The sequence below is a fragment of the Falco biarmicus genome, chromosome 17, assembly GCF_023638135.1.
Source record: "Falco biarmicus isolate bFalBia1 chromosome 17, bFalBia1.pri, whole genome shotgun sequence".
NCBI classification, from domain to species: domain Eukaryota; kingdom Metazoa; phylum Chordata; class Aves; order Falconiformes; family Falconidae; genus Falco; species Falco biarmicus.
This window is the reverse complement of record NC_079304.1, coordinates 6068995-6084840: the sequence shown is the minus strand read 5'-3', so window position 1 is coordinate 6084840 and position 15846 is coordinate 6068995. Positions and strand designations below refer to the sequence as shown.

General features: G+C 42.3%; 1 protein-coding gene across 1 annotated transcript; it reads right to left on the bottom strand.

The window, feature by feature from the left end:
* Positions 1-90: 90 nt before the first annotated feature.
* On the bottom strand, positions 91-15364 carry MEIOC (meiosis specific with coiled-coil domain). Its single transcript, XM_056362246.1, has 7 exons — positions 15308-15364; positions 13883-14040; positions 13661-13765; positions 10291-12133; positions 8501-8635; positions 4313-4493; positions 91-3049 (listed from the first exon to the last, which is right to left on the bottom strand). The coding sequence occupies exons 1-7, from the start codon at positions 15347-15349 to the stop codon at positions 2826-2828; spliced, it is 2688 nt and encodes an 895-aa protein (XP_056218221.1). The 5' UTR covers positions 15350-15364; the 3' UTR covers positions 91-2825.
* Between the last annotated feature and the right edge of the window lie 482 nt (positions 15365-15846).

Below are 15846 nucleotides of genomic sequence, written 5' to 3'. Positions count from 1 at the left end.
CTGCGGTGCCCGGTGGTGTGGGGGGGGGCTCCCCTTCTGTTTGCCCTGCTCTCCTTGCTGTATTTCTGAGGGCTGACCTGTTGCTGCCAGGGTGCTGGTCCTCGTTTATTCTCAGCGTTTCCCGGGGCTGCCAGTGCCTCCCGTCGCCTTGCAGCGGTGGCCCCTGGCTGCAGCACAGCGTCTCGGGTGGGTGGCACCGGCATGTGGTAGCTACCAGAGGAGAGGGGTGTCACAGCACCACCGCACACAGGGGCTGCGTGTCCTCAGCACTGTGGGCTGGCTCTTGCCTTCTCCTGGGAACTGGAGCCCTTCGTACACCCTTGAGGCAGCCCAGGTCGGGCCGGGTTTGAGGAAGCTGCCGGCTGCACGGGGCAATCTGAGGCTTCCACTGGGACCTCAGTGGCTCTGGTGGCAGCAGCTGCCCTCCCTTGCTGGCAGCGCCTTGGGTTTTTCCCACACTCTGAAGCTCTGTGACCCAGTACTGACCTTCCCTGAACCCCCACTTCCAAGCGAAAGCGAGCTGCAGGCTGGAGAACAGCATCTGCCGCCTCCTGACAGGAATGGAACACCGCTGCTGGGCACAGGTGAGGACAAGAGGCTATGGTATACGTGCCAAAATGTATACATTCTGCAGAAGTACGTTTGGGTTTAAGAAGGGCACGGTCGCACGCGTGCAGCGGCAGCCCCCTCACGGCGGCAGGTCACCTTTGCCGGTACCGGCTGCACCCGGCAGCGAGGTGCCGTGTTGTGCCCCGCGAGCCCAGCGCGCTCCCCCAGGGCTGGGACAGGGCGCAGCAAGGCCCAGCCCCAGCTCTCACAGCTGCCCGGCAGCACCAACCCAGGCAGCTCCACTGGCTTCGGCTGCTGGAAAGCAAAAGCGTGTTGTGGTTTGTGCAAACATGCAGGCACGAGGATCAGCATCACCCGAAGGGTTTACGCTGCCCCTGAGCCTGTTTAAGCACAGCTGATGCTTCTCAGCCTCCGGGGCGCAGGTCTGCTGTCAAACTGTCAGTAATTCCTGCTGCTGCCTTGGTGCCCCGGCAGATGCTGCCTCCGGAGAGGTAAACGCTGCGGCTAGGCTGATACGGTATTCAGGAACGCACTACTGGCATCAGCACCAGGGGATTTACAGGGTAAGAATGCTTGAAGCAGACTCCTAAGATACTGAGAAATTACTGCGTAAGCTTCCTCAGGCAGTACAGTGCTCGTAACTAACGAGATACTTGCAAATCCAAGAACTCTGGCTTTGCTGCACTGAGAGAATTTTCTCTCAGTTTGTCTGTTACTGGCATTTCTCTCTACAAGTCAGTAATTTCAGCATCACCGCTGCTTTACGCCTCGTAACACACTTCAGTAACTAACTGAAAGTTACAGTCCCCATTAACAGATCGAGTTGTAGGAGCTGGGGCTATGAAGACAATCGCAGAACAAATGCTCTTCAATAAAAGCTGATTTATTTCTTACCAGACAGACTAAAGTCAGTACAGTATTGCTTTTAACACCAACATATCCTAGGTTAAACGCAACAAATCTTAATGCAGTGACTTGTGGTATGATGTGCTTTGCTCTCCTGCCCCGATAAACCCACTCTGGCAGTACTTTAGTCATTTCAGTGATCAAAACAGTTACTCGCTTTCTGCTGCATTCTCATTCAGTTTCTCTCTCACATCATCTCATGTCAATTTGTGGTGCAATCACACCTTTCGCATGTATTTCCAGAAGTAGGAAGAACAGAGACATTTAAAATACCAGGGTATCTAGGCAAGGACGGTTGAATAAATTTAATCCACACATTATAAACGTGATGCTAGAAGTGTTAAAACCCCACGTCTCCTGAGCCACATAATAACAACATTTCATATCAGTGAATAAGTTATGTATACTCCATACAGATTAAGATACACAGCTGAACATCAAGTATTAATATCTGTCAAAAATGCAGAGGTAAACTAATCAGTCTAAAATATGACAATGAAATTTCAAACCAAACTAGTGAAAGAGTAACTTTTAAGAAAACCTAAGTTTCAAAACTTTGTGATGCCTCTTCCGATTTTAAAGCTAAGTTATTAAAAACAATACTCATTATTTCAGCTGCTGCACAGCTCTTCCAAGGATGATCCTGTGTGCATGTCATATTTTGATTACGTTTAAATACTTTAAAACGGAGGTTCTTTTTTCCCAAAAGCACACCCAAATGATTTGAACATGCTTACTAAATTGCATAGTTTCACAACAGCAATTTTGTCATACCAGTAATTTAGTAGAACCCTGTGCATCTCCTTTCACAAACTTTGAATCTAAAATCTCTAATTAATAAATACTTATATTTTAAATATTTAATTTTACATGAATATTGGGTAGTCTTAGCATTTTTTCCTCCCATTTCCACGTTTTAGTTTGATAAGGAAACCAATTTTACATCACAATCTTACTGGATCCTGACCGGACACCCGGTCTTAAAGACTGCTGTCTTTAAGAATCATTATTTTAAAACCTACTTCCTAAAGCAAAACTAAAATAAGTTATCAGAACAGTTGTATACCAGGGTTCACCTGCAGAAGTTAAATAGTATCTTGGCTGTTAATTAGTCTGATTATTTTTTAAGTTAACATTCACCAGTTTGGCTTTACGATATTCTGATGCTGCCTGTCATGTTAACGGTTTTAGTAGAACCCGAGAGCTCTTAAAGCAAATTCAACTTGTCAAGATACAGCTTTAAATATGAATATTAATAGGTCAAACTTTTACAAATAATTAAAAAGAATTAGCGTATTATTCCTCACACATCCACACTACAGAGATTTTTGCGTGCAGCTGCTATTTGGTTAATGCTTGCTTACTTCAGCCCTCTGATTCACGATCCTGCCACTGTTTGTATTTTCGCACGCTTTTTCTTCAGGTGGCACCGTCTCCCGAAGAGCTTTCTCTCGACCTGGTTTTCCAGCTGAGGGTTTTGGTAAGGTCATCTGCAGCGCGCACCAAAGAGTTGTACGTGCTTTACGTGTCACTACGCTCATCTCTTTAATTGCCAAAGCAAGAGCCAACACAGCTGCAGGGAGGAAATGGTGTTATAATCTTTATTACACAGGTCATAAGCAAGCACTACTTGGGATTAATTCACCCTAGCAATGCTAAAAAGCGCAAAAATTTGTTGGCCCTTTTATTGTCTGATTTTGTCTGTCTCTTTATAAGGTTGTAAAAGTCAAATCTGAGAAAGTAGTGATTTTTATGCCCTTGTCCAAAGAGGCAGTTATATGGAACTTAGGTACTTACTTTATTAAAGCTCCTACTTAGCCGTCACCTACTGCCAGTAGCACCTAAAGCCTTACAGTCAGCTCTGGTTTTGGAAGTATGCCATGTACACGCGTTCTAAAGGCATCTCACTCCTTCCTGTGTGAGCCCACTGCTGAACGTTCACAGCAGCCCCCCCCCATCCACAAAGTGGATAATCTCCCCATCTTGCCTAAGAAATTAGTAAGACGGGTGAAGGAACAGCTCGTTTATGGCATTTTTTTAAAGCGTACAGATCGCATCCTGCAAACTTGTGTCAAACCCTGCCACTGTAAACTGAGGAGTAAGGCAGTGCATTTATTCAACAGCAATGACTTAATGCATAGATAATGCTTTGATTTTAATCCCAGTCTGTGTGTGAAGAAAGAAATTCAATACCCTCTCCTAGGCAGCAGAGTTCTCTGGCAGAACCTGCATGTAATTTTGGCCTAGGCGCACACTTGCTCCACTTGGATCTTCGTATTTGGATACGATTAAGAATAAAAACATTCTGACCAATATATTTTTGTGTATCCATCCAAAATATGATTCATAATTTATGTCAATCTAGGACAGAACATGCTGGAAGAGGAAATCCACTCATAAGGCAAAGCCATCTTCATCTCTTTGCACAGACTGGGCATGGAGACACCATGGAAGTTCTACACCAAAGTAATGACACGGCTAGAGGGGTGATGGGAACAGGAATGAGGGACAGGGAGAAGTAATGCAACAGCTAAGTGTCATCGCCATTCCCAAACTGCATTACAAGTAAAACCCCTACTACCTTTTCATTACTTGCTAGTTTATTAATTGAATGCACTCTGAGTCGATTTAACTCATTTATCTCTAAAATCCAGTTTTAGTGTCCTCTCAAAACTGTTATCTAAACCCCATACAGTCTGCCTTAATCAAAGCTCTAGACACTGAAAAATAAATTGAAACTTTAATACAAAACCCGACACACTTTTTTTTTAAATAGACTTGCAATATGTGTAGGCTTTTTCAGCTACCTTATAAGAGTACGTAAGCATAGTTATACCTCTGTCATCTTGGCATCTGGGAGCTCCTTGCCTCTGTCGATTTGAAGCATTTACAATTTCATCTTTTCTACGTGACTGCACTACATGAATTACCTCCAGATGTTTATCAAGAGCAGTAGAAATGTTAGCATGAAGGGGAGAACTGCGAAGGCGCTCCATTTTTCCCAGTAAAGTCACAACCTAATGAATATTTTACATGTTACAGCAGTTCAAACTATATTCATCTAGACTTCAAGAAAATTAACTAGATTAGGAAGAAGAGATTAATGATAACCATTATTTTCTTTTGAGAACAGTTCATAAAGTTACAGTTGAAGTAGTTTTAAATTCTTACCTAGGCTTTCTTCTTCTCCAAAACTGAAGCTGTAGAATACCTGGGTGTGCACAGCACAACAGCGAAGCTAGAACACCCAAATATTAGGACACCCAGCTTACTAGTTAGTATATACACAACTCTGAGACAACTGTGCAACAGGAAGCAGTTCCATGACAACATCCATGATCTAAGACCACTGTGGTCCTCCCTCCCACCAGTGCTGCTGCAATTACCTGGGTGAAAACCGGTCCCACAGAAACTGGCCAGTTTTCACCCAGATGATCTCCTCATGCTGTGCCAGAGCAAAGCAACAGGCAATGCGGGAGAGCAGCAGTCTCAGTCTGGACTGGCTAAAGCTGCTGTGGAAACACCTGTGTAGGCTGGCTTTCCGGATGGATACTCAACACTAGAGGCTCCTCAGATAATATTGAGCACAAGCATTCAGAAATAATACAGGTTTGCTTAGTCAATTGAAAATCTGCATCTTTGTTGTCTTGTTTATCTTAAAACCAGTCACATTACTATGAATTTCCCCTTGGTGAGCAACTCCTCACCCATGATTCACAGACCACTGATGAAGCTGGTTCCCGGTCTGCAGAAGGGTGCATTCAGGAAGGAGCAAGCTCCCGCTGCCAGCCTTGTCCTGCTTTCCCTTAGACCTGGCAAAAGCCTGGGGCAGGGGGCAGGAAACAGGCAGGGATGAACTGTGCAAGGTGCTGGGACAGCAGCGACAACCAATACGCTCAGAAAGGGACATCTCACATTGGTAAGGAAGCCTAGAGTTTTTTTAAAAAAGTGAAGGGATAAGTTCACATGAAGAACTGAGGAATCAGTTACTGGGACGTGAAACTAAAGTAGGTAAGACTGAACATCACTGGATTTGTTTCTGAGGAAAAAGACAGATTTTAGAGAGTGACACAGTAGGGTTACACAAGCAAATGGAAACAAAGCCAGAGTTTAGAGAATGACATAGTAGGATTGCATAAGCAAGTGAAACAAAGTAAGATGAACCTGACAGTCATTTCCAGTCTTACTTAATAGTATGTCCACGTCCACAAAATTACTTGCTTTCTGAAGGCCTGGTTTTCAAGGTACCACAACTAGCGGGATCCACAGCTGACAGTTAAATGCCTACATTCTTTATACTAAGCCTGGGAGAAGTGCCAGGTATCTAAAAGCAAAATCCACTAAAGTCAGCAAAGCTGGACTGCCCCAGCAACCCGATGGGGATCACTGAAGGCTCAACTGCTTGCCTTCCCACCCCCTCAGGTTTTTCAGAAGTTCCTCCTGCGCTCCTGAGACGTTTCCTTCCACTCACAACTCAGAGGCATTAACTAAAGACACCCTTCTCTTTCAAAGCACAACCGGTCCCTTTTGACTGTCACAGGGCTTGCCAAGTAATTCAGACCCTTCACTGGGAAAAGCAACAAGCCACCAGTGACACTGAGGCTGACGCTGGAATGGCAGGCTCCCAGTGAAACAGCCAGCAGAGACATGGACCCTGCAGTCTGGAAGTAAGCATACACCATGGGACAAGGACTGATGATGTTTCAGCCCCAGCTTTGATGACTGTTCTTCACAAAATGCTGTATTTGGAGCAGGAACTATAAAGCTCTCCCCGGCTCACACAGATACCCTCACTACTAGAAATAAGCTTCTATTTCCTCTCTCTGGCAAAAATCATTACCACTCCAGAATAGAAGAGCTTCAACAGGACAAGCTGAACATCCAGCCTCAGAGTAGCCCACAGTGGGGTGGCTATGGCATTCTCCAGTTACAGCAGAGCTCTGGATTTACATCTCCCCAGGCACAAGGGAGGTGAGATGCAGTCTGTAGAGAGGAGATCCTGGCTTATAGTTTGTCCTTTGACTAACTGGTTTTAATAGCTACTGATGATGACATAGTGGAGGAAGCTACTGTCACCTCTCCATCAGCTATGCTTTGTTCTGGAACTGAAAGCAACCGCAAGTGGAAGACTCAAACAAGAAAAGTGTATGACCATGAAGAAGACTTAACTAGATGCTCCACACAATGAATAGTCAATCCCAGTTTCTGCCAGCTCAATTTCCATTGAAACTTCACACCAGTGTTTCTCTTCGGCCATTGCTGAGCTTTTTGATGTTAGAATCCACATTCAGCAGCACCACTGTGCTTTTGAGCATCCTTAAGCTACTTTTCAGTTGCTACCTAACAAGTGTGTGAGGTTCTATACCTGTAGAGGAATTATAGAGGACTGTATGAAAAAGTTTATTTGTAAAAAGTTTGTGATGATTGGTAAAAACATGAGGTATGAAATGTTAAAAAGAAAAAAAAAAGGGGGGAATTGTAGAGGAATGAAGCTGGGTTAATTAATATTGATAACATACAGCTGTGGGCTGGCTTCAGGGGCAGCGGGTTGGCTGATGTAGACAAGGTGCAGCCGTGGCTGGTTCTGTTAAGTGGTTGCACAGCCAATGAAGAAGCAAAGAGAAGAGTGAGGGCACCCTGGATGAGCAGAGACTAGGAGAAGGCAGCAGAGGGACTGGCATGAAGAGTATGTTGGTCTGTGATGGTAAAAGACCTTGTTGCAGCTGGTTGTTTGGAGAGTGCTGCAACATATACTCTGAAATTTGGTTCCTCAGATGGCTAGAGAATATTAAGTCCTTTTTAAGAATCAGTTTTAAAAGTACTAGGACAAGGACAGGCAAGCTTTCTGAAAGTGAAAACATGCTAATGCTGTTCTTTTGGGGCTCATAAAATAGTAGTTTAAGAAGTGTACACTAAGCCCATCAACACATCTTTCACTATACTTTCTACTCAGCTGTATGAACAAAACCAGGCACTGCACAAGATAGGTTTCAGCAGGCAATAAGCAGACACGGCTCCACAGCTTATTTCACCTGTGTGAGACCAGCATGAAAGGCTGCTGCTCACCACCGCTGCCTTGGGAGTGGCCGAGCTCAGCAGTACCAGTTCCTCCAAGAACCAGCATTTCTCAGAACAGCTGCTGCCTTTAATCCCACGTCCCCCTGCAGGGGCTGGCTGCAGCTCTGCGCTTTCAGCCCCCATCTCTGCACCTTCTGCAGCGTAAGGATCCTGGCGCTGGCCTCTCAGCCTCAGCAGTGCCAGATCAGCCCCCTGCTATTCTGCTGGCAGCTCAGATCTGCTCTGCTTGCACTCGCCTCCTCCCTCTAGTCTCCCTTGCAGAATTCTGCGCAGGCTGCTGCTTGACAAAGCAGCACCATACTGCACGCTGGCACCATCGTTTGGCCACAGAGCCACAGGCAGCTCAAAAGACACCAGTCATGGTTGCCATACAGGTTATGGCTGTTTCGTTTAAGCAGCAAACCAGTAATATATAAAAATCAGGCTGAAGTTGCACCAAATAACCATTCTGCATTAAAAAAAAAAATACAAGACTCTCAAGCAAACATATATCGAAGTCTTACAAACATTAATTGCTTTTCCCCCACAAATGCCTCCTCTAATACAGCACCTACAAATCTATAGTGAACATTTCTCTGCTGAGCTGCTCAAAACAGAAGAGCTCAAAATGCAGGCACACCTTAGAGCTGTGCACACAGTTAGGCTAGATGACTGGATTCTGGCATCTCATGCACACTCTTGTACTAGAAATCACATCCTCCTGGCATGTGCGGATATAAATGTGAGCCTCAGCCACTCGGTGGGTTCCCTGGTAACAGCAGCAGTGAACCTGGAGCTGTAGAGATTCTAGCAGGGACTGCTGAAATATTATTCCCTGCATAGCACTTAAGAACAAAGCTATTTTGGGAAAAGCTGCTCTGATCTTATGTATCTTATACTGTACTCTAAGTTTTGTGTGCTAAGTTCAGTAGATTTTTATTTATTTTTTTTTAGTCCTACAACTCACTCTGGCTTGTTCACGTAGCTGGTCCACAATTAAGCGATCAACTCTTGATGGGTTTGATGTCAGCCTTGGAATCGGAGTGTTGTTAGCACTGGAAACCTTTTTCCCTTGGAAATTCTTAGCAAGAGTTGATTCAGTCTGCAGGAAAACAAAAGAGTAACTCCCTAAAAATGTAAGCTGCAATGTGCGCTTTATTACAGAAACAAGAAAAAGCCTCAAGACATACAACTTCTTTCCCTTAGGGTTTTGGATTTTATTTTTAAAGCAGATAATGAGGATTCAAGCATTTAGAATTTAACCATTTGGTAAGACAATCACCTGTTCTAAGTGAACAACCACTTTACTCAAAGCAGTTCAGCTAAAGTAATTATGCCAACATAATGTGTTTCAGAAGTGCTATGTCTTCTCACACTCTGACTACAGCCTGTAACAATTTTGCCTGTAAATAAAATAGAGGCAAGTCAGAATTCCAGGGCAAAAAAGAATAAGCAAACAGATGTGGACCTCACCCACAAAATTAAATTAAGTCAGCAATTAACCTAAACTTTGTATAGATTAGTTGAACTACAGAAAGCTTTTGTTTTGTTAAAATGAAATCACACTTTATTTAGCCATCAGAAAATTACTGTGATACCTGACTGCACGATTTCAAATTCCATCTCTCTCACCCCATTGCTATGTCACTCTGGAACACCTGTTAACAATATATAGCTAGCTAAATATGTTTCAAAATTACATTTATTTGATTGTTTTGTGGTGGTCCACATAAAGCTGCAGCTTAATTTTCTCCACCTACATCCCCCTGCCACGCATGTGCCAGCTCCTTCTCTTTTTCATTTTTCTATGCAAGCCTAGATACTACTCTCTCCTCCTCAAGCCAAGCTCATTTTCCCCCCGACCTCTCTATTCAAAGCAGCCACCAGCTTCTGTCAGGGAACACTGTGGCAAACCTCCCTGTGTTACAGCTCCTCACAGCCAAGTTTCTGTCGGCGGACTGGCTCAACAGAGCTTCCACAGAGGAGCTGTCAGCCAAACTGCCCAGCCCTGCTATTTCCAGGTAACTTTTTGTCAAGCTTCCCTCAGAGAAAGTCATGGCTCTAACTGGTACTGAAATTCAAAAATTATCTGAACTGGTGAAATTAAGACTGCTTTTACATTCAGCAAGGGTAGTCTGAAACACTTTGCTCATGTGGAGAAAGGGCAATTGCTTTAATTAGGGCTTCATACACAGCTACCTGAATCTTTTAGTTCCTTTCAATATCAGCCTCTGATTTGGGGCAGGGAGTGGGGAAGAGCCCCTTCAAATACATCTTAGGTTTAAAACTTCAGAGAAACAAAGTGAGAAGAACTCATTGGAAGAACTAAAAAGTGTAGGACCTAAGAAATTTAATTCTTGACATGATTGAAGTTTGGTCCCAATTCAAAATATAATTACTGGATTTGTTTTCAATGTTTCCAGATGCACTGCATTTATTGTATTTAAAAAATAATTTTAAAAAAGTGTAACATGGCTTTATTAGTCCTACACCACCTTCCTGAATCCCAACACAAGAGACTGAAAAAGTCACTGAATTCAGGCTTTAAGTGCAACACTGGTTATGCTCCCAACTAGGCCACAAACCTTCAAAACTTTTTTTCAGTCCCAAACATACAGGGAAGCAAACTCTCTTTAGCATTTCAACTTGTAACAGTGAGAATTACCCACAATCTCTAACTGTACCAAGTACAATGAGACCTACATCAAATCTGTGATATGGCATATTAACTTGGTTTATTTTATTTATTTTTTTTACCTTCTTTCTTTCTTTCTCCAATGCTCTCCACTGTTCATAACATTCTTCTAGTCTAACATGAAGCTCACTGGCAGGCCCACTACGGGATTTAACCTGTCTTTGAAATCTAAATGTTGGTACAAAAGCAGAAAACAAATTGTCACCATGTATCTTATCATTAAGGTAAGGGTAGAAACGTTGTAAATCATGGCAGACCAAGTTGTGAGGCTCCATCTGAGGGACAATGGAATGGCCAAATAGGTGAGCTGATCTCAAGGGGAATGCACTTGAGCCAAGGTGCTGATTATGTCTAAAGTCACCCATCGCATAATTGTTGGAAAAGCTTTGAGCCTGTAGGCAAGTGACAGGATTGATGGTGTTACTATCTCCACTCCCCTGCCTGAGATTAAATGGACCCTGAGACTCCATTAAATCTTGGTACATGTTCTGCAACAACCCATCTGGGTGTTTTTGTCCTTCCAGATCATAATGTTCATTCTGTGGCTTCAATTGGAAATGGTGTTTGTTCGTATTTCCAATGATCCCAAACTGCTGAGCTGAGTAATTGTCACAGAATCCATTCATCTGCTTGAATTTCTTTTCACTTAAATACTCCATGAGATTGTCTTCACCACTCCTAACTAGTGCTTCCATGCAAGCAGCAGACTGAGCTCTTTCTGTAGTGTTAGAACCAAAATCAAGACTTGGAAAAAATGAAGGATTACCTTGACAATACTTGTGAAATAAATTACTATTTAAAGGGAAATTTGAAGATGGTAACTGAAAATCATTAGAATGACTGGAACTTTTTGGAAAAGCAGGTAAATTATTCAGTTTCAACAAAGGACTTGGATTCTGAAATGGGACAGAAGCAGTGGTTTTAATGTTCACCCAAGCTGGCCTTAAATTAGTCCCTGCTGAAGGGTTTGCTGTGTTTGGTAACAATGGAAGTGACACACAGCGCTCAGAATTCAGACGATCAGACTTGGAAAACTGCTGCCTTTCTACACCACTGGCATAGTCACTATTCCCTGGACACGCTGCAAAAGATTTTAATTCATAATCAGATTTTTGCCCAAAATCAGTGCAGAATGAAGCTTCATTTGCAAATTGTTTTTCTGGTAGAAGTCCTACAGCCTTGGGAAATGCAAAGTTCTGCTGATCTGAAATTGTATCTTCTATTTTTTTCTGAGTTCCTGATTTAACTTGAAGTAATTTAATATAGGGTTCTGTGTCCAGAGCCTCAGTGGTTCCGTTTACTAATTTTTTATTTGCTTGGAGGCTACAATTGGTGCTCTTGTTAGGCTTCACTTTACTGGCATGAGAATATTCAGTGTATCTACTATAATCTGCGTTTTCATTGTATCTGTGAAACTGTGGAAGAAACATTTCTGCCTGCTTTTGGTGCAACTGCACATCTGCTCCTTTGGGACACACCTCCCTTCTGTACAGATAAGCATCGGCTCCCAAGTCTTTGATTACTTCTGAATACCCAGACTGGGGTGTAAAGGTGTTTTTTATATATGGGTAGTTCTGATAGAGGGCTGTCATCTTAATATTCTCACTAGTCTGCATGTTGCAACAGTTGGCATGTTCATTTCTAGAAGGATATAAACACTGCTCTTCAAGGTCTATGCCTGTAAAACCATGGTAATGTTCATCTACTTTTTGCTGTGATGCGAGATTACTGCTTTGCAAGTACTGTTTTTCAGTAGCAGATATGGATTCGTTGTTGTGGCTATAAAAGCCCGGCTGTGAGACAACTCCAACAACTGGTCTTTTAGTTTCTGGCAACAGGTCGTGGTGGTCTGCGATTCTGGTTGCGTTCATGGGCCATACTGGCTTCAAGTTGGAAGGGCAACTCCTTGAAAAAACAAGAAGTACACACTTAAGATTCTCATCTGTGGTGCTCCTCCTCCACCCCCAAATGCAGAAAAAGGTTTAAGAACCCAATTCTTCCCTAATCATTTCTTTCAATTGATTCAAAGATGTCTTATACCAACTTGTATCCACTGCTATCACCTTTGCAGTTTCCCTGAACTAGTTAAGAAAACACTGTCTTGTCTGAACCCACCCATATAACCTTAGGAGCTACATACAATGCCTTCAAGCTGCAAGTGATGTGTACATACCGAATTATGGTCAGTCAATCCTGTTGGGATTTACTGCTCATCACCATCAAAATACTCCCGGTTAAGCAACGAGTTAAGATAACCATACTTCCCATACTACCCACAACCTTTCAAAGCCATGTCTTAGCACTCCAGACAACACACTTCTATCATCTTGCTTGTTGCTTCAGAATTGCCTGTGTTTACGCTGGCTTACACTGCTTCCTGCAGGTAAATCAAGAATAAGCATCTTGGCACATTTCCTTTCCTTCCACTAATTACTATGAACTAACGCAGGACAATCTACCACTGACTGTCAAGGAAAACTGTAAACAGACTAAGTGAAAAATGGAATTACGCCTGGAAGTCGTTACAGTCACTGCCAAATCTGGCAGCACTGAAAACAGAAATCCAACCTTAACTGTCTGAAGCAAAGCCATAAGTAAGCTACCTCTTGATCAAGACTGACTATCTCTAAAGTTCTGCCTCACTTAGCCACATAACCCATCACACGTACAGAAATCACTGCTGTGGTTTGGGAAGACAGAAGAGTGGTGCCTAGCTTGGGAACCTTGAGAACTGGGTTCCCTTTATTATTTCTTAGAACTAGAATACTCAGATCCAAGCAAAAGACCGTGAGCTCTCCAAGTACCTCGGGGATGCTGGATCTGAATCCATGTCAAGTTATTATAACTATATAATAGCTTCCTCTGATGCCAGAACATAGGCATACTAAACCTGACATTTAGATATGCAAATATTGCTTAGGTAGCATTAACATTGAGAAACATTAATTTTGCATGGAATTCTTCTCTCCTGCCAGTTCAGGCAAGTGTGAAAAGAGTATGATTTTGTGTATTCATTCTGTGAATTGAAATTAATTAAGAAAGAAACCTAAAGTCTGAATTAAATCTTGATCTAAAAAAAAAAAACAAAACAAAAAAAAACCCAACTAGGCCAAGGCATATATTCGAGGAGATTTATTTGAATATAGCATTTCCCCAATGCCTGTTAAGGACTTATTTAAAAATGCCAATTAAGAAGTTCTGTAAATACCAGAAAGCCAGAAGCTACCACATAATGTGAGTACCTAGATCAAAGCTTTGAAGTATGACAAGCGAAATATTAGAAGATTAGGAGGAAGGAAGGAAAACCATAAAGAGCACAAGGACTTGCCAGCAGCAGATGCAATGATGACTAACAGAACACAGATACCAAGACCAGCGAGGGTAGTTTTTGTCAGAGAATACCAGCAGTGCCTGCAATGGGAACACACTCACCCCTCAACACAATATGGCTGCGATTTATCTTGTTCTTCCAAGATGTTAGACACAAGTCCATATAAATCTGTTTCACTGCCATAATCATTCCTTTCAGGCTGAATCCTGAAAATTAATTGTTAATTAGAACAATTATTTCAATCAAAATATTTTGTAAGTTAACTTTAAAAATATAACCCATCTACTCCATCAACACACACATTCTCTCTCACAGATGACTACCTGGACTTCATATTAATCTGAGAAGCAGCAGGCTGCTTGGTATCATCTCCGCACGCAGACCACGGTGCATATAAAAGGGAAGTGTCCATAGCTGCAGAGTACTCTGATGTTGAAAGGGAAGAATCGTAGGTCTGAGGTAGCTCTACATTTTCTTCATTCTGTGTTTTATGTACAATAAATGCATTCATTTTAATATTAAACACATCAAATTGTTATTTCATCATTCTATGTGGTTGTAACCCAGTTCACAGAGAGTAACCAGAGCATGAGATGCAAGCTGGCCACATACTTCTGACACAATGCTATGGGTAACTTCAAGCTGGTGATTACTACCCAGTGCATATATGAGTAGGAGTAAAAATTTCAGGCCACGTGTAAGTCTAAAACGTCTACACCAGTTTCTAGTAGATGATACCAACAGGAGTCAGGAGACATCCCCTCCCTCCCAATCATTACAAGGTATTTCAGCTACTGAAGAAAACTTAGAGCCAGTCCTTTCCTAGAGGAAAGGTCTTTTACTCAGTTTAAGTAAAAGAAGCATTTGCTAGTTTGGTTTAAACATGACATGCTTTCTCAGCAAGTGAAAAAATCAATAGTCTTCACATGTTAAAGACACATGATACACGCCTTTATGGAGCCAAGTAGTTTAGCAACTACAGAGAGTGACACACAAAACCAGGTTTTATTCCCAGTAAGGCTTTCTGCCGCACTATGGACAGGTGTCTCTGCTTCATGCCTCAGTTCCTCACATCTGTAAAATACTTCTGTAAGCAAAAAAAAAAAAAAAAAAAAAAAAAAAAAGATGCCCAGTTGCCAGACTGAAGGACACAGAAGAACAAAGCCCCAAGAGTCTTGGATAAAGTAACAGGTCTATTCCTGAAGGTATTGGGAATGTGTTTTCATTTGAGTCTTCTGCTTCAGCGAAAGTTTATGGCTATGAAAGGCAAAAATGAAAAGAGAGATCTGAGGTACTTAACTGTCATGGCATTTTCTATGGGTCAGACTAAGAACCCCCTGCTCAACAGGCTGGTTTATATGAATGTTTGGACTCTATGTCTGTAGTATGCTGTAGAAATATCTGTTGCAATACTTAAGCTTCTCCTTCTTACCGACTTCCCAGTTTTCCTGAAAATAGTTGTTTGTTCCTCACTTTGTCTACAATTGTTTACGCTAACAGGAGAACAAAGAACATAGTGAAATACTATTTTACAAAACACCACATTGCTTCATCTGCAACTGTATTAAAAAAAGTCACTGCTCTCTCTGATGAACACTACAACGATGGAGATTTATTATGAATAAATCAAACAGGGTTCTGTTCACCAGTATAAGCAAATGTGTTAGAAATTTTTTTTGACCATTTTGTTTACAAGCAACCCAAACTCTTACACAGATATAAAAAAAATAATTTACAATCAACTGAACCTGTGATTTGTAGCAACCATTCAGCAAGCCAGAGCCTGTCATTACGGTACTGAATACATCATTCTGCCTCCTGCCAGCATCTGCACCACTCCAGCAGAGACCACCACCTCTGAACGCAACTTTATTCTATACAAGGAAAAAAGTGGTAGAAAGATGCAATTATACATAGACATGAGAGTTGCACATTTTATACCAACATTAACCAACACTTTAATCCACCTGTGGATTCTCCTTCATCTGAGTTTTCAAGGAATTAGTCCTACATACTGACATCAGAACAGTTTTCTATTTACTGTTAGAGAAGCTTAACCTAACAAACCACAAGAAATTCACAAGATGTTCAGTGACAGAGGAGGTGCAGATTAAAAGGAAACCTGCATTCTCTCCATGTACACTAGCTGAGCTTCCAACCACCTGAACCACCACAGGAGAACATCAACTACAAAAATAGAATTATCATCCCTTTCACCAACAACAGCACAGTCATTCAGCCTTCCGTGCATTGCGACACCTCTCATCCTTTCATCACTGTTCCTATT